At 45.0% G+C, this 19,650-nt stretch overlaps 1 protein-coding gene across 2 annotated transcripts in view; it reads left to right on the top strand.

Annotated features, from left to right (window-relative positions):
• UTRN (utrophin) overlaps positions 1-19,650 on the top strand; it is a 440,716-nt gene that overhangs the window by 223,490 nt on the left and 197,576 nt on the right. For both annotated transcript variants that reach the window (XM_077143388.1, XM_077143386.1), the window contains 2 exons: positions 7,497-7,702; positions 9,206-9,360. In XM_077143388.1, the coding sequence (XP_076999503.1) occupies positions 7,497-7,702; positions 9,206-9,360 (361 nt within the window). The remainder of the gene's footprint in view (positions 1-7,496; positions 7,703-9,205; positions 9,361-19,650) is intronic.

Here is a 19,650-nt window from a genome sequence, read left to right on the forward strand (position 1 = left end):
GTTCTAAGAAAGTGGAAGTGTCCAAATTAAAGCACCAACAAGAGGTTACCTTCACTCATGAAAGGTGGATGGGTCAGGAGCCCCTCTGTCAGTTGGGAAGCTGCGTGGCTGGCATCTGCTGGTCCCTTGCTCCTGGGCTCCGTTGCTTTCAGCCTCTATCCCTGCGGGGGTTCTTTGCTTTGCTTCGCTGGGGCTGGATTTCATCTCTTGGCTTCCCTTGGCTCTCTCCCAGGTTCTGGCTTGCTGAATATCTCATGGCAATGTCTACTGGGCTCCGTGCATCTCCAAATATCCACATCTCTGTTCTCCATGTGTCCACGTATATGTCAGCTCTGCTCTGAAGATTCTGTCAGCTCTACGTTTCTCCAAAATCTTTCCTCTTTTAAAGGATTCCAGTAAACTAATAAAAAACCCACCTGGAATGGGTAGAGTCACATCTCCATCCAAGCAGAGGTTAATATCCACAGTTGGGCATGTCACATCTCCCTGGAGATAATCTAACCAAAAGATTCCAATGTATATTACTGAATCAGGATTAAAAGAAATGGCTGCCTTCACAAGATGGAATCAGGATTAAAACATGGCTTTTCTAGGGTACATAATGCTTTCATACTGGCACAGGGGGTGAGTTAGCAAAGACCTCTTAGTATGTGAAATGGCTGATTTACCTCAGCCACGTGACCGGAGCCCTGGCCGTGGAGAGTCCTGGGATGGAACTATCCTGCCCACGTGGCCCGGACGCGCTGCCCCTCCTCGCGGACCCAGATGCGCTGCCCCTCCTCGCGGACCCAGATGCGCTGCCCCTCCTCGCGGACCCAGACGCGCTGCCCCTCCTCGCGGACCCAGACGCGCTGCCCCTCCTCGCGGACCCAGACGCGCTGCCCCTCCTCGCGGACCCAGACGCGCTGCCCCTCCTCGCGGACCCAGACGCGCTGCCCCTCCTCGTGGACCCAGATGCGCTGCCCCTCCTCGCAGTACCCGGTCCTGCCCCTCCTCGCGGACCCAGACGCGCTGCCCCTCCTCGCGGACCCAGACGCGCTGCCCCTCCTCGCGGACCCAGACGCGCTGCCCCTCCTCGCGGACCCAGATGCACTGCCCCTCCTCGCAGTACCCGGTCCTGCCCCTCCTCGCGGAGCCAGACGCGCTGCCCCTCCCCGCACAGGCGCCCTACGGCTGGCTCCCTCTTGCTCTTTCCCACACGTCTTGGGTTTGTCTCCCCAGGCCCCTCTCCCTGTTCACCCTGCACTTCTTTGAGGACTTTCTATGAGACTCTCCTCCTCACTTCCGTCGCTCTGCACACCCACGCTCTTGTGTCTTCTCCCCGTTTTGTGTAGTGGCTATGCCACCCTAGATGCTACTTACGATGTACAAGTCCGTTCCCAGTTGAGCGTCTCCCATGGAAATGTCACTTTCATTTTTTCAGCGCTTAGGATACTTAGGGTAATTTTCTTAGTTTTTTTTTAATGGAAAACCTGTGATTTTAGCTGTTACTTGATATCTCTAGTTTTATGTGTGCAATATAAAGGAGCTTAATATAAGCTCCTACAAGATGAGGGTCATATTTTATGCATTTTTTAACTGACAAGTAGATCATTATGGCAGATTTGTCCTCTCTTTAAGAAATTTATTCAGACAGTTATACGACACAGCATAAAACTCATAATTTCAGTGAACGTTTTTTTAGAATTTTCACATATAAGTGTAATTCATGGCCTTCTGAACAGTCTTAAATTGATTGCTTTTATGGTTTGATATAACCCTGTCTTGTTGCAAGAACTTTCCCAGAACGTTCCTTCTAGCTCAGTTGGGACGTTTCTTTCTGCTGAGTGCCTTTCGGACCTGGGACTGCGGCATTCCATGTTGGTCTGGGGCCCAGGAAGGCGCTTTGGTTTTAACGTCACCCACTTTTCATCAGTGTGCTCTCACAGGATCCACAGCCGATGTTGACCAGTCCTTCAGTTCGAGATTGTGAACTGCCCCTGTGGTTGTTCATACAGAGTTTGCTTCCTTAGATCTCTCTTTCCTTCCTTCCATGTTAAAAATAGAGAGAGGATGGGATCGGCTGGGGAGGGGAGGAGCGGAAAAGGCTGAGAGACAGAGACAGAGAGACAGAGAGAGAATGCATAGAAAGGAGGGGGGAGATATATGGTCTGCGTTTGCCAGAGCTGCTGTCGTAAGCACAACAAACTGATGTTGGCTTAACAATAGGAATTCACTGGCTCATGGTTTTGAGGCTAGACGTCCCAAATCAGGACACCGGCAAGGCTTGCTTGCTCCCTAAGCAGCATCGTGTCTGGCACTGGCTTGGGGTCCCCTGGCGGGCACCTCTGCCTCCAGCTCATGGCCAGCTGGCTCTCTCCTTGGGGCTGCTCTCATGCTTTCTGCTGACACCCAGCTTCGGTTTTGTTTCCTTATAAGACCTCTAGTAGTATGGGCTAAGACCCACCCTCGCTCAGCTTCGCACCTTAACTGAAAATAACGTCTTCGGGAGGTCCTGGTTATGATGGACTCACACCCACGGGATATGGATTCAGATAAAGAACACGTGTCTGTTTGGGTATAAAGTGCAACCTCCCATAGGAACCAATATGGGATTTTTTTTTTAAGAATCATAATTTTACATACTAAGTGTTTGAGTTAACAGTCACAATTCTTTTCTGATTAATTCAAACACTTTTGTTTAGAACTGCATAAAAGCAAAACTAGAATTTGGACAACATATTCAATTTCCAGCAACAATATTTGTTACAAATATGCAAGTAGTAATCTATGGAATTAATCTCACTTTATATTCCTTCTTACAAAATTTATTATTCACTGTAATACCAATTAAACGTCCCAATTCTGCATTTTTATCCTGCATAATTTCAATAGTAAGTTCTTTTCAAAATTTTAGACTCTTTGGTGAATTTAGTGCTAAATAGTCCATATAAAGTATTTTATTTAACACTATGAATTTTCTGATGTGAAATCCAGCTGACGATTTTCGTAAATTGCCTTTAGGATTATTGATTCATCAGCATAAGTATTTTAATATAAATGATTTATCACTGAAGACATACCTTCATTCATGATACCAGTAAGAATTTTATACAGTGTGAATTCACATTTTCCCTGCAAGTGTTGATGTATGACTAAAGGATTTTTTTGTGATTTTTCATGAGTAACATCTCCAGCATCACTCTCTCAAGGGGCTTTACCCTCTGTTAAAGGTGGAATAGTGAATGTAGACTCCTCCACTCCCATTACAGGTATATTATGAGTTCTCTCATTCATATTGTATATCATCAGACCATCTACTAAAGGCTTTTATACAGAGGTGACATTTACATCGAGCCTCTCCAGTATGAATTGGCTTGGATTGATTCAATAGTCAGAATGACTAAAAGCTCTACCTGACTGATTATACTGTTTTTGCAGTGTGTGAGTTTTCTGTCATGTTTAAATGTTCATTCACGAGCTGAAATCTCTTCCATATATATGAAACATTTATAGTATAAGTTTTCTCATGTCATCTAATATCAGAATATTGACTGAAGCCTTTCATATATATGGCATTCATAGGGTTTCTCTTCAGTTTGGGTTCTGTCATGCTGTTGAAGCTTATGGAAACAAACTGAGTTTTGCCACATAGATGATATTCTTATGGGATCTTTCCAGAGTAAGTTTCCTAATTTTTTCTAAAGGTGGAATTATAAGTGAAGATTTTCCCACAAAGGTGACCTTCACAGGGTCTCTCTCCACTGTGAGTTCTCCCTTGTTGTCTCAGGGAAGAACACCGAGTGAAGACTTTCCCACACAAATGGCATTCACATGGCTTCTCTCCAGTGTGAGTTCTCTCGTATCGTCTTAGGTTAGAGTAGCACATGAAGGCTTTCTCACATGGATGACATTAATAGGGTTTCTCTACAGTGTGACTCCTCTCATGTTGTCTGAAGATAGAATAGTGGATGAAGGCTTTCCCACATAGGTGGCATTCATATGGCTTCTCTCCAGTGAGAGAGGATTTACCAACTAGATGACAGTCATATGATTTATTTCTAGTGCTTATTTGTTTTTTTTTTTTTTTTTTTTTTAAAGGAAAGACAGAGAGAAGGAAGGAAGGATAGAAGGAAGGAAGGAAGGAAGAAAGGGAAACATCTTTAAACATTTTCTTGTTTTATTGTATTTTGTTTTTCCGTTTTTTTGTTACATGGGCTGGGGCCGGGAATCGAACCAAGGTCCTCCGGCATAGCAGGCAAGCACTTTGCCCGCTGAGCCACCGCGGCCCGCCCGCTTATTTGTTTTTGTTTATTAGCAGATGACTGGTCACTGAGAGCTTTTCCAACAAGATTGCTGAGGTGGTTTCTTTCCATTGTGACTTAACACTTGTTGAATCACTCTGGATCTGCGAGTAAGGTCTTCTGGCAGTTTATTATATATAATGCCTTTTTTTTTTTTTTTTTTTTTACCATGTGGGAGGTCCTTTTAGTGGAGAAGACGACAACTTTGTCTTCCCCGAAGACAGACCCCCCTGCTTTGCTTTCTGAGGCAGACAGCGACCCCAAACCACGGAGAGGTTAGGGCCTGCTAATGCCATTTTTTTGAGTATGAGAATTCTGCCTCAATGACGTGATGGTAGATTTGTTTTTCCTACAGTTATGTTGCATGGGTAGCATTTTTTTTTATTTTTTAAGACCACTTTCCTTGCATGATTCTAGGATTGGAAAATTCCAGTTCCTTCTCTCCAGTTACTCCAAATGGGAACATTCATCTGAGGGGAAGACAGGGTCCTTTCCACACACAGTGTGGGCCCACACCCTTGGCCTAAGAAGATGCCTCTGGTCCAGACATTAGCTTCCATGGTTCTGCCTTTGAAGTGATTTTTCCTTCACCTGCCCCTTTTCAGACCCTTTTAGTCTAGACTGGAAGTGGTTCTGTTCCTACACATCTCACAAAAACGCTTGTCATTTTTGCATGTGCTACATGAAGGTCCAGCCATCAGACAGAATGACCTTCCATGGATCTTTACTGGACGGCAATCCTGACTTCCTTAGGAATTGCTGACTGATTCCATGTTCAGTTAAACCCTCACATGCAGTACTGCACTCTCTGGATTCACTGTCCAGAAGCTCAGAATTTTCTAAACCATGAATTTTCAGTTCCTGTATACCTAGGAGTACAGTTCTCAGCTTATCCCATTCCTCTTACATTTTACTATAAGCTGCAAGGAGAAACCAGGCTGTACTTTTCAAACTTATTTTGAAAATCTCCTCAGCTAAACATCCAATTTCATCACTCAAAATTCTGCCTTCCATCTGACATCAGAACTTAATTTTGCAAAGTCCTCTGCCACTTTATAAAATGAGTGCTGCTGTTCCTCCATTGTCCAATAACATGTTCATCATTTTTTCCTGAGCCCTCATTGAAAGTACCTTTAGCATCCTTATTTCTAACAACAGTCTCTTCAGTGCAAACTAAACCTTTTTTTTACCAAGCACCTCAAAATTCTTCCAGTCTCTACTCATTACCCAAGTTCAAATCTATTACCGCATTTTTGTATTGGCAGCAGCACCTCTGGTTCCAAAATTTGCTTCAATTTCCTAGGCTGCTTAGAGAATAAAAATTTATTTTCTTATAGTTGTGAGACAGGGAAAATGTCCAAATCCAGGCATCACCAAGGCAATGGGTGTTTGTGGGCCGGCTGCCCAAGACTGTGGTGTTTGGGGGGCTAGCTGCTGGCAATGCTTGTTTCTTAGGTTGTCACATGGCAAGACACATACATGGCAGCATAGGCTGGTACCTTCTTTTTCTTTCAGGTTTTGCTGATTTCTGCTTCTTACTTCTTATGGCTTTTCCTCTGTCTGAACTCTGTTCTCTTATAAAGGACTTCAGTAATAGGATTAGGGCCCATTCTGACTTAGGTGGGTGTATTAGCTAGGGTTCTCTAGAGAAACAGAATCAGCAGGAGATATCTGTAAATATGAAATGTATGAAAGTGTCTGACATACCCATGGGGATGTAGAAACCAAAGTGTTGGCAGCTCTAATGAAGATCCTCAGCAGACTCTCAGGAGAGGCTGGCTGGGCAACCGTGGGGATGTAGAGTCCGAGGTCTGTAGGGCAGGCCACGAGCTGGCAGCTCCAGTGAAAGTCCTCCATGAACTCTCAGGAGAGGCTGGCTGGCTGAAGGAGGAAGAGTGACTGTCTCTTCTGAATCCTCCTTAAAAGCCTTCCGGTGACTAGATGAAGCATCACTCATTGCAGAAGACGCTCCCCTTAGCTGATTGCAAATGCAATCAGTTGTGGATGCAGCCGACATGGTCATGATTTAAGTCCATGAAATGTCCTCACAGCAACAGAAAGGCCAGTGCTTGCCTGACAGAAAACCAGGCCGACCACCTGGCCGAGTTGACACATGAACTTGGCCATGACAGTGGGACACACCTGAATTGAAACAGCCTCACTGAAGGTTCTACACAGAAGGGTTCACATGCACAGGAAAGGATCAGATTTATGAACATATTTTTCCGTGGTATATACAGCTTCAAACCACTGAAGTAACCAGAGAAGAACAAGGTGAAAATTGAAAGTCAGCCAAGGGGAAGTCCCCACTGAGACCACATGGCTGGCATGCTCCAGTGCACATCTCTGGACAGTTTGTGTGGGATATGTGTAGCCGGGCTCACTCTTCCTGGGGGAAGCCTGTACCCACAGCTTTCAGATTCACTTGGTCCGGTGGCTGCATTGTCAAGAGCTCAGCTGGATAAGCGTGCGTCCAGCCTGAGACATCCCAGAGCAGTAGCTGCTCCTGGGGGGTCCCATGAGGACAAAGCTCCAGCCTCACTGTAGAGGCAGCACCAAGGTCCAGGGAACTGAGCCCCAAGACGTTTCTGGGGCAGTCTGAATCCCCATGGATAGAAAAGGGGGCTCGCACACCCGTTAGAGGGTGCCCCCCCCCTTCCTGTCCCTCTGGCTGAATCCCTGAGACTGGGCTGGGATTCCTCAATCCAATAAGGGATTTTTGTGATGAGTTGCTGCTGGGTACATACAACTTGAATCTACTTTGTTCTGTTTCTCTTGAATCTGAATGTCTACAAATGCTTTCTTTCAGAGAGGTTTCATGCTGTGGTAAATACATGTGAAAAGAGGTCTTAAATGGTTTAGTTTTGTTTTCAATCAGCACTACCTTAGAAACACCTTGAAGGTGACAAGGGACTGTGTTTATATCTTAAATTCTATCTAAAGCACTTTTCAACTCCACCTTCATCAAAATTAGATATTATTCTCTTTAGAATTATCTTTTGCTTTTTCTGTTTATAATGGTAGATCAAATGCATTTAAAATAGAGTCTAACCCAAGATTTCTGCCTCAAGAAACTTTTTGGAAATAGATCAGTTGTAGGGTTCGCAGACGTATTGAGCATCCTTTCGAGCGTACCCACTTTCCTTTCTCTTTATGTGCGTAGACAAGTTCATGGTCAGTGGGTTCTTCTCTGGCTGTCTTTCATACCTCCAGTGGAAAAGGTGAAGAACCAGTGGGACAGCACCCAGCACGGCCTTGAGCTCAGGCAGCAGCAGCTGGAGGACCTGATTCTGGACAGTCTCCGGTGGGGCAGCCACAGGGAGGAGACGGAGGAGCTTCTGAGGAGGTGCGAGGCGCGGCTCCACACCCTGCAGCAGTCTCGGAGGGACGCGCTGGCCCAGCAGCTGGCTGACAACCAGGTGGGCCTCCAGCCGCGCTTTCTGGAAACATTTTGTTGGATGCACCTTTTCCCTATTGCTAATATTTTTTTCCCTCACATTTTTCTGAGGTTCTTTGGACACATATTTACAGTCTTTGAGGGATTTGCCCACAAAGGTCTTTTTTGAAAACACTGTTGAGGTCGAATGGACTGAAATGTACTTCTCTCCCAGATATTCAGTTTGCTGAGTTTTTCCAAACTCAGCAAACACCCCATGAGCCAGGTTCTTGCAGGAGAATGTTATCAGCTCCCAGGCACCCTCCTTTCGCCCCGTTCCTTCCCTCCCTTGCAGGTTGTTTTTATTTGTAGCATTTCTGGAGACTTTCCTTTGAAGCTGCTGTCATGAACAAATCGGGTAATAAGTAGGATTTGTTGTTTTTAATACCCTTATCACCAAAGCTTTTCCTTCATTATGATACTAGCAGGCAGCTTTTTCAGTGACCAGTTTAATTACAGAGTTGTTTATACTGAATGATTGTTGTATTTTAAAGTGTTTCTCTAAATCCTCTCATAGAAAATAGTCTTGGATTGGAGGTTCTGGTTGTAGGCGACACTTTGGTGAAGCAGTTAGAGACCCTTCGGATAGCCCAAGGTGACGTGAACGTCCTTGAAGAACATAGGAAAGAGTATTCTTGTAAAAATCTCGGACATGCTTCTTCTCTTCATAAATGTAAATTTTCTGTGGCTGCCATTTGCAAAGCAGGTGGCCAGGTGTACTGATTTCCTGGGTTCATGACACCTGCTGACGTTTTCACTGAATGACTCAAAACTGGTAGTCAGCAAAGCCCCCGGAGGTTAACTAGAGAGCTGCACTGACAGGTGAGATGAAAGCTTAGAGGGCCATATTCAGAACACTCCTTTCTAGCCAGCAGGATAGTTCTTTCCTTCTGAAACTTTAGGGGGGATTTTTCTACCAATTGCTACAAAGAAGCAATATAGGAATATTCATTTATTACTTTGATTTCAGAGGAGGTATCTTTAGCCAGGGACTCCTAGGTTGAAAAAATGTATCAAAGAAGCAGTACCTGTTTTCCACTGGCCACCTCTTCCCGTGACTCTCAGGGACCCTCCCTGGGCTGCATCATCCATCCAGCAGCTCACCTCTTAAACACACATGGACCCTCCATGTCAGCCCTTCCTCTTCCTCTAAGCACTTACTGAAGACCTCTGTAACACGTTCACTCCTATGTGGTGTGGTCCCATAAGGAACAGAGGTATAGCAGAAGGAAGGAAAAAATATATTTTATATGAAAGTAAAATACTGCAAAGACGAAAAGATGATTATCTTTAAATGCCATCTGCTATGAACGCCATCACTTTCTTAGCCACTTTTCATTTCTGGAATTATTGGTTCCAGCGTGTATGCAAGAATCTCTCCATCTTTGTTTTCTTCATTTGATCTCTACATCTAAAACTCCTGTGTTTGGCGATGTTGGTTTCCGAGGTACCCAGCCTAACGATGCCGCCTGAAATTTGCCCTCAGGTATTGCTTCAGGAGCTGGGCTCGGGAGATGGCGTTGTGGCTGCGTTCAACAACGTCCTGCAGAAGCTGCTGGAAGAGTACGGGGGTGACGACACGAGGAACGTGGAGGAGACGACGGAGCTCTTAACGGTGTCCTGGACCAACCTCAAGCAAAGGTAACTCCAGGGCCTGGCGGGTCAGCCTTGACTGGGGTCGAGGATTCAATTGCTCTGCCTTTCTGGTGGAAACCTGCCAAATATGTGGCTCCTGGAAGCGTGTTTTACAGTTATTTTATTTTATTTTTGGCATGGGCAGGCTTCAGGAATCAAACCCAGGTCTCCGGCATGGCAGGCAAGAACTCTGCCTGCTGAGCCACCATTGCACCTACTGTTTATTTTTATTATTGTTTTGCTGAGGTGCTGAGTTAGTATTAGCATGGTTAGTCCAGAATGCATATTAATATAGTATAGATTTGAATGGGGTTTCTGCCCTGGAGTTTTTCTGTGATAAGTCTAGCCCTTGTCAGTGATCATTTTACGTGTTCTGATTTTCTCCTGCCTCTCGGTATAACCTAGAAGACTGTTTGTGGTCCTCAGATGGGAAGGACCACTGGGCATTTCCACTGCAGCAGGAGCTGTTGTCCCAGGTGGTCATTGGAATAGCCTTTTGGCGGCTGGACAACTTCAGCTGAAGCCTAGATACGCACCACCCCAACACTGGACCCCGGCACACGCCATGTGTGGTGAGGGTTCCAACATTTTCCTTCCATCTCTCTGTCTATTCAGCATGTGCAGAAGAATCTAAAACAGTACATGGGTTTATAAGAGAGGTTTCTCTCTGTCAGTTGGACGCTAGGATTTGAGCCATGTGGGCAGTGGTTAGCAGTCTTTTAAGATTGCTTATTCGTATTCCTCATCAGCAAGAAGCTGTTTACTTCCTCCATAGCCCTGGGAGTGCCTGGGTCAGAGTGAAATTATGGTTCCACACACATCTTCATATATTAAATGCAACTGCCTGAAAGATAATTTGATTTCTAAACGTTTGCTTTGCAGAGAATAAAATGTATAATATTAGAAGCTGTCAGATCTATGTTACTGCTAAGAAAGCATGGCCAAGCATTTAATAATGCTTGACAATAATGCTTTGACAAGGGGGCATCTCATACATTTTTAGAATGCTATTTTTAGTTAGAATCTTTAAAACAGATTCTTTTGAAAACCCGGAGAATTATGAGAATAGAACGTGAGTGTGAATGTGTTACTAGATATGCCTGGATGTGTTCGTTTCCCAGCTGCTAAAATAGATACCAGGCCGTGGGTTGGCTCACGCAGCAGGAATTCACTGGCTCCAGGTTTCATGGCGAGGGGAAGTCCACACTGAGGTGTCACCACGTGACGCTTTCTTCCCAAAGCCTGTGGCCAGGGGCTGGCTGCGGGTGATCGTTCCTATCCTTGGAGCACCTCCTCCAGCTCCTCCTGGTCCCACTCTCTTCCACCTCTGCCTCTCCCGCTGGCTTTGTTTTCACAAAGGCTTCGGTACTGGGATTGAGACACGACCTCAGGCAGTTGGCCTCACTTCACTAGAAACATTTCCTTCACAAGGTCCTGCCGATACTGGGCCCACGCCCACAGGAAGGGGTGGAGACACAGAGTGTCTTTCTCCAGGCCACGCAGCTGACCACGGGGGTCGCTGGGAGACGCGTCGCCTTGGTGGCGTTAAAGCCAGGGGCTTGGACTCGGCCTGCCCGTCCCTCGGGCCCAGCTGCCCTCTTCTGTTGGGTCGGGACCCCATAACCAAGGCCGGGAAGAGAGCGAACTAAAAGCAGCTTTACACCAAAACAGCCCTTAAGCACACTTTATCTGCATGTTTCCAAAAATCCCACCCGTAGAAGTAGAGGCTTTGTTTTTGTTTTAAATAAGACCAGAAAAATCGGTTGCTCAGGAATGTGCGGCTTGCTTTATTGAGCATCCCCAATTCTTTTTTGCTTTTAAGATAGCGTACAGCAGTAGTTAGATTGGATGGGAGAGGCAATTAAAAATGAATCATATTCCACATTGATCTTGTATTCATTGTGTTTGGGGCAATGACAGTGTTCCAGTTTTATGGTGTTTAGTAGTGTCATCCTTCTTTTTCTTTTTTCTGCATTTTTTTGGCAAATGAGTAATTCTGTTAACATTTAGCCATGTTCCTGGGGCAGCTAGATAAATTGTTATCTATAAAATAGGGAAAATAGGGGTATGAATGTAGTTCAGTGGTAGAATTCTTGCCTGTCATGAGGGAGACCCAGGTTCAATTCCAAATCCATGCACCACCCCAAAATTCAACAAATGATGCTGCAATAACAGGATATCCACAAGAATGAAATATGCCCCCACCACACAGCGCGTGTGCATACACACACACACACACACACAACACAGGGAAAACAACAGGCAAACCTGCTACTGGGGCTTCAGTGTGTTGAGAGGATTTTCTTTTTTAAACAATATTTATAATTTTCAGCTGTCCTAAATGAGATCTTTCTGGAATGTGCAGGTATTTTCTTGCTTTCTTAAACAAAGTGTGTGAGCATGTATGCAATTTTTCCTGAATTCTTGGGGTTATGTCTGAGGAAGTGCATTCAAGGAGATTTAGTAGCTGCAGGAGACTTTAGAGTCCATTAAACTCAGAAACACAGGGCTTCCCACCTTTTCTTTGTGTAGGAGTACCTCCTCCCCACAGCCCCTTGGGGTGAGCCACGTTTTCGCCCACTGCGTGTGGGGCTCGGGGGGAACCCCCACTCGGAACAGCGCAGGCAGTGGACTGAGGTCCCAGGCCCTCTGACCACAGCTTCATTTCTCTGCTCGCCAAGCCTCAGCCTGGGCCTGCTCTGCAGCACTGCCTTGGGTCTGTCTGTGGTTTGCTCGCCGCTTCCTCTGTGGCTGGTTCAGCTGCCGCGTCCCGTGGGGATCTGGGGGTGGCAGTGAGCCCCATAATGAGCTAGGGTGGGGGGCTTGGCCTGGCCCTCCTCATGCCCTACCTTTGCCAGCCAGCTGGCTCTTTAGGGGTGAAGGGTAATTCAGCTTGCACACGGGACGCCGTTGGTGTGGCATCACACCTCGCCTCAGCTTTAGGAGGAAACGTTTCCTATGATTTGCAACTGGCAGAAGCAATTTGGCCACTCAGAGTCCCCAGTCCCTTATCTGCAGTGCTCAAATGCAAAAAGCTCTCGCAGCAGAGGCTTCGAGTTGCCAGGAGACTGTCTCCTGCAGCCTGGTGTCATCCTGCGTCTCCTGATAGCGTCCAGAAACGTTAGCTGGGGGAATGCTAGCGTTTTTGATTGTTGCCCCAGACCCTGCTTGTGTTGGGGGTATTATATACTAGAGTTGTGCTGGCAATATTTGCTTTCTAAAACACAAAATAACTACTAATTTTGAAACACACCTGCCTCCCCGTACAGCAGGCCTGTCTCAGGTGCTTCTATCGGATAAGCAAATCTTGGTGACTACTCATTTTACCTGTAACTTTTTGTCATCTTAATACCAATTAATTTTTTGAGTGCAAATTGAGATAGTTAAAGTTTAAATACAGTAACTTTGGGGTGTGGGTTATCTGTGCTGGAATGCTGGAAGGGAAATGATAAGGGAACTTTCTGCTGAGCACAGCCCCCCCCAGGCGTCAGACCTCATGTGCTGCTCCTGCTCCTGAGCCACCCTGAGCTGGCGACGCCCCGCAGCCGCTGGTGAGCCCCCATGGCGACCGGGCGTGGCCGAGCCCAGGGCCCTGCTTCTCCAGTGGGCAGCGCGTCTGTAGGATCAGCCTAAGGGCTGGACGTCCCTCACGGTGCTCCCGGTCCCTGGTCTGCACATGGTGGGAGATGGTCCGAACGGGGTCCACTCGGGGGGGTCCAAACGGGGGTGAGGGTCCGCCTGGGGGTAGGGTCCTCCTGGTGGGGGGGGTCCTCCCAGGGGTGGGAGCTCTGCCTGTGCTCCCGTGTTCTTAGGAATCCACCGCCTCGGGCGTGGCTAAGTTAGCTGAAGGCCGATGGTCACCAGGTGTCTGTCCTTCGCCATTCTTGGTGCCTCTGCCTAAATTATGGTCACGTCGTCGCTCTGTCTCACTGAGGCAGGACAGATGCTCTAAGTCTCCATTGCCAACAAGCTCCTGAGGGCAGGGGTTTCTTGGTTTGTAAAAGCATCACGGTGGCTGGATGCACGGTGGCGTTGTGGTGTTTCCCCCGAGCAGGTGCATCACCATCTGAAGAAAAGGGCCTCGAGTTGAAAAGAAAAGACTTTTCACACGAGAACCGTAAACAGAAACGTGTCCCATGTGGGGCGTTGTTTCCTTCTGTTGCAGCGAGTCTGTCATCAGTGGCACCTCTAACCTGCCGGGGACAGCAGCTGGCGTGTGGAAGGGGGCACAAGGGGGTACAAACCGCATGTCACTGAAGACTGCATTTGTGCAGCCCTGGGTTATTTTAAAGACAGGTTAAGTTCCAAAGATTTGAATTGACCTTTGATTGCTTTCCCAATTATTTTGTTGTATATTTTGACTCTTCCTTTGTTTCTGTTAATAATTTCTGAGCAACAGTCGTTGGTTGTTGTCACAGTATAAATGAAGGCTTCTTCAGCACTTGTCCACTGTTCTGTTTGGTCAGTTCCTTTTAACAGTGCCCAGCACTGGACACTCATTGTGGGGTGGGGTGCTGTGCCCTGACTGCAGGCAACTCAGCCACCGAGATTTTAGGTCCAGGGCTGCAGCCCCTGTCATCCCCAAGTCCTGAGGCCCAGGTAAGGACAGGTGGGGACAGGTGCCTCAGTGCTCCAGCTCTAGTCGTCCCCAAGTCCCCAGGCCCAGGTGAGGAAGGTGCCTCTGTGCTCCAGCCCCTTGTTCACAAGTCCCTGCCGTCCAACTCAGAAACCAAAATGAAGCATAACTGTTAATGGCAGAGGTGGTGGCATTAGATCATTTTCTTCTGAGAGCTGTGAGGACAGGTGAATGGCAGTCAGGTGATTGATTTGCCTTTGTAGTAAAGAATGCATACAGATCCCTGGGCCTCTAATTTTAGGGCTTTTATTTTGCCTTATGTTATTTTGGCAAATCATGAAATTCCTTGCAAATGGATAAAGGAACTAATTAAGAACGATGACAACATGGAAACAGGGAGTGGGGGATTAATACATTTAAATTATATTTTATTGGAAATGTCACATGAAATTATGTTAACGTCAAAAAACAGTATCAATATAGTGACATTTTTAGGTATATTCATTACAGTAATGGAAAGATAATTTGGACTCATGAGTTCAGTTTCATTTTCAGCATGTTCATTATTTTTAATACCTAACATCATAAGAAGTAATTTAATACAAACTGTGCATTATGAAAAACTTTCCAGGATATTTATTATTAAATTGCACATTTGCATGCTTAAAGCGAAGTTAATTTCATAGTATTTCACCAAATTCAAACGTCTGGTTAGGAACCTATTTGAGGAATGTGTTCTGTGCCTTGATGCACTTATGCTGTGTCTATCCCTCTTTTTCTCCTTAGGATATTCCTGCAGGGCAGTGGCGTCTCTGGTTTTATTAGTTTGCTCTGTAAGTGCTTGTGGAATAGCTGCTGCTTGTGGGCCTTGGGCTCGGCAGGTGCTCAGGACTCAGAGGCTCAGGAGACGAGGGAACCTCCGTTACACCAGGATGAGAGCCGTGGGCTGGGAGGGAGAATGAGGACCCCCGCGGGTGCCCCGGCCCACCCAGAACCTGTGCCTGTGCTGGGTTGCTTGGCAAAGGGACGTGCACATATGACAAGTTGGGGACCTTGGGCTGGGGAGTGATCCCAGTTTCATCACAGGGGTCCCTCCAAGTGGAGGACAGGCAGGAGGGTCCGAGCGGTGACCCGAGGACTCGACTGGCCCCAGCTGTCCTTGAAGGTGGAGGAGGGGCCACGAGTCAGGGAGTGGGAGCTGGCTTCTGGAAGCTGGAAGGACCAGGAGTGGGGTCCTCCCCTGGGACCCCCAGATGGCAGGTCAGCATTTCCGTTTTAGTCCAGAGAGATCATGCTGGACTGCTGACCTCCAGGACTGTGAGATGATGCATTTGTGTTTTTGTTTTTTTTTTTAAAACATTTTTTATTGTGAAATATAACATATAAAAAGAAAATAAAGAAGGAACAATAATTTTCAAAGTACACTTCAACAAGAAGTTACAGAACATGTTTCAGAGTTCGCTATAGGCTACGATTCCATTAGTACCGATTTTTCCTCCTAGCTTCTCCAAACCACTGGCAGCTAGAAGAAATTTTAATATAGTGATTAAGCAGTCATAGTCATTTGTGAAATCCTGTTTTCTCTGTCGTAACTCCTCCTTCTCCTTTAATCCTTCTCCTAACCTATAGGGATCTTTGTACAAGGTGTGTTCTGACTTTTTCATGTTGAAAAGGGGTATCGACACTAAAGGATGGGGGATGTAATTAATTGATAATCTTGGAGAGGTTGGTCCCTCTGGCTTTCAGGATTTATCTGGCCTAGGAACCCTCTGGAGATTATAGGCTCCAGGAAGGCAAACAGTGCATGAAATGTTTGCAGAGTCTCAGTTAGAGCCCAGGTGTTCTCAAGAGACAACAGGAGTGATGTTGGTTGGGGTTTAGCAAACCATGAAACTTGGCACTGTCTAACTGAAGCTTGCCTAAGAGCAGCCTCCAGAGTAGCCTCTTGACTCCATCATCTCTCTCTTAGCCTCTGAGACCTTACTTTATTACACTTCCTTCCCCCGTTTTGGTCGGGAAGATGCTGTCGATCCCACAGTGCCAGGGCCAGACTCATCCCTGGGAGTCATGCCTACCTTGTCAAGGAGACTTTCACCCCTGACTGTCATGTCCTGTGCAGAGGAGAGGGTAATGATTCTCCTTGCAGAGTTGGGCTTAGTAAGAGAGGTCACATGTGAGCAGCAAAAGAGGTTTCCTGGAAGCAACTCCTCGGCCTCATTACAGGTTGACTTAGCGTCTCCCCTACAGAAATAACGTCTCCTAAGGGCACGCCTCAAAACCCAGGGCTTGGCCAATTTTCTTGGGTGTCCCCAATGATTGAGAGGGAACCTGGTTTTCCCAGATGGAAAAGTTTAATAGTTCCATTGTTTTTTTTCTTCAGACCCTCAAGGGACTCTACTAATGCTTTTTATTTATCAGTCCACCATAGTCTGAGATGGATCCGGGTATTACATTAAGCTACACAGAATTACAAGGCCTCGCTCCCGTTCTGGACTCCAGGAGTTTGGGTTGTTTGAATGAGCTCTCCAGGCAGGTGGATTTAGATTATGTGTTACAGAAAATTCAGGTTGTCGACATAATAAGCCTCTCTGCCTTTGGTCTCATATAGTAGCTGAAGTGCTGTAGTGCGTATGCTATCACCTTTTACCCTGTGGTCTAAGTTACTTAGTTCCAGCCAGATTGGCTTCCTCTCTGTCTCTATTTGAGCTGTGATCCCTTTTTCTGTTATTTTAACTGTCATTGTATATAGCTATACTATCTTTCAGGCTCCAGCACTCCATTTCTGGGTTTTAGGTGGCACAGAGTTACTCAGAGTTCCAGGGAAATACCCGCTGGTACATTTATAGCTCAGTGTCTCAGCACCCAGAAATACACTTGCAACTTCAGACTCACTGTGGCTGCTGCAGACTCACAGTCCAGCCTCGCATTTTCATATAAGGCTTTTCTGAGTAAGACCTTAGCATTTTTGTTCTTTTGTTTCCTGCTTATTTTTCACAACACATTGTCCCCAAGGTTTATTCAGTTTGTTGCATGCCTCTCAACGTCCTTCCTTTTTGTGGCCATACAATGCTCTATCATACAAATGTAACACGCTCACGATTCGGCTTCTCAGTCATTGCAGCCTTTGCCTCCCTCCATCTGTTGGATCATGGATAATGTCCAGAATAAACCACGTCTTCCAGTGTCTTCACTTGGTTGTGCAATCAGCAGCACTCTCAATTTTAGACAATTTCCACTGATCCTTGGGAAAAAGAACTGACCAACACAGCATCACAAAATATCAAATCAAAACTACCCCTAATCACTTGTTCCTTCCCCCAATTAGTTGCCCCTAGCAGTGCTGTGGTACTGCTGATGTCTTCCTGTTAACTATTGGCCATAGCATGCTTTTTTTTTTTTTTAGTATGCAGTTCTTTTTATTCCTGGACTGAGGATATATAGATCAAGTACTATTTTCAGAAGTTATTTGGATTAGTTATTTTCAATGAGATTATGTTATTCACTTGAAATACAATTGGATTCATTTGTTTCTGTTTGCATTTAGGTTTTTAAACATATTTTTTATCGTGAAATATAGCCTATATACAAAAAAGCAATAAATTTCTAAGCACGTTTTAACAAGAACAGATTTTAAAGTTTGAATGGGTTATAGTTCCACGATTTTTCATTTTTTCTTCTAGCTGCTCCAAGATATTGGAGACCAAAAGAAATACTAATTTAATGATTCAGCAGTCATACTCATTTGTCAAACCCTGTCTTCTCTCTTATATTCCTCCTTCTCTTCATAGCATGCATTCTTAGTTTTTCTCCTATACCCCTCTACTATTGACTCATTGTCCATTATCGAACCTTTGAAATAGTTCATGTGAGAACTTATTATAGTTGTAGATTTAATCAGTGGGATATTTGGCACCGTACATCCCCTTTCAGTCATATTCACCTTCAATATGGCAATGTTACTTATAACCCCACTAATTAGTTACTGTCACTTCTATCCATTCCTTTGCATTTAAGTTCAACCTCATTGGTAGCCTTTCCCCATCTCTAGGTGTGCTGTATTCTGCAGTGTAACCTCTGAGATGACCTTTACCAGAGTCGTAACAGCGAAATCATACAGTATCTGTCCTTTTGTGTCTGGCTTATTTCACTCAGCATTACGTCCTCAAGGTTCATCCACATTGTCACATGCGGCAGGACCTCATTTTGTCTTCCTGTCGTGTAATATTCCATTGTAGGAATACACCACATTGTGTCATCCATTCGCCTGTTGACTGGCATTTGGATTGTTTCTGTCTTTGGCAATTGTGAATAATGCTGCTGTGAATATCAGTGTGCAAATGTGTTTGTGTTACTGCCCTCAGCTCTTCTGGGTATAGATTATTGGCATTACCAGGTCATAGGGCAACTCAATATCTAGTTTTCTGAGGAATTGTCCAATTTTGTCCACAGCAGCTGCAGCATTGTACATTCCCACCAACAGTGAGTAAGTGCTCCCGTTTCTCCACATCCTCTCCAACATTTGCAGTTTTCTATTTGTTGACATCCCTGGTTAGGCTTATCCCTAGATACCTGATTCTTTTTGTCACTTATTTTAATGTAATTTTTTCCTTATTTGTCTCCTCAAATAGTTCATTGCTTTTGTACAGAAATATGACTGATTTTGGAGCAGCAGAAATGGTGTTAATGCTTTTTGGAATATTTGTAAAACCCCCCTGTGAGTGCATCTGGCTCAGGGTGTTTCTTTGTAGGAAGGTTATTGATAACTGATTGAATCTCTTGACTTGTCATTGCTTTGTTGAGGTCTTCTAATTCTTCTCAAGTCAGTATAAGTTGTTCATGTGTTTCTAGGAAATTGTGCATTTCCTCTAGATTGTCTAGTTTATTGGAATGCAGTTATTCATAGAGTCCTCTTATGATTTTTTTTATTTCTTCGGAATCAATGGTAATGATCCCCTCTCATTTCTGATTTTGTTTATTTGCCTCTTCTCTCTGCTTGACTTTCTCATTCTAGCTAAGGGTGTGTCGACCTTACAATCTTGCTGATCTCCTCAGACAATCATCTTCTGGTTTCCTTGATTCTTTCTGTTGTTTTCTGTTCTCCAGTTCATTTATTTCTGCTTTAATCTTATTTCTTTTCTTCTACTTGCTTCAGGCTTAGTCTGCTGTTCTTTCTATGCTTCTTTGGTTATTTAGTTAGGTCTTTGGTTTTAGGTCTTTTTTTCCTTTTTAACGTTTGCATTTAGAACTATACATTTCCCTCTCAGCACCTCCTTTGAAGCATTCCATAGGTTTTGATACTATGTGTTCTCCTTATCATTCATCTGCAAGATTTCTCTTGCAATTTCTTCTTTGTCCCACTGTGAAAGTTCTGTTTCTTTGATGGTTATTGATTTCCAGCTTCATTCTATTATGGTCAGAGAAAGTGCTTTGAATAATTTCAATCTTTTAAAATTTATTGAGACCTGTTTTGTGCCCCAGGATATATGATCTACCCTGGAGAAAGTTCCATGAGCATGAGAGAAGAATGCAAATTCTGGTGTTTTGGGATGCAACAATCCATCTATCTATCTATCTATCTATCTATCTATCTATCTATCTATCATCTATCTATCTATCTATCTAATAATCTATCTATCTATCTATCTGATAATCTATCTATATCTATCTATCTATCTATCTGATAATCTATCTATATCTATCTATCTATCTATCTATCTATC

Source organism: Tamandua tetradactyla, chromosome 25 (genome assembly GCF_023851605.1).
Source record: "Tamandua tetradactyla isolate mTamTet1 chromosome 25, mTamTet1.pri, whole genome shotgun sequence".
Lineage (NCBI taxonomy): Eukaryota > Metazoa > Chordata > Mammalia > Pilosa > Myrmecophagidae > Tamandua > Tamandua tetradactyla.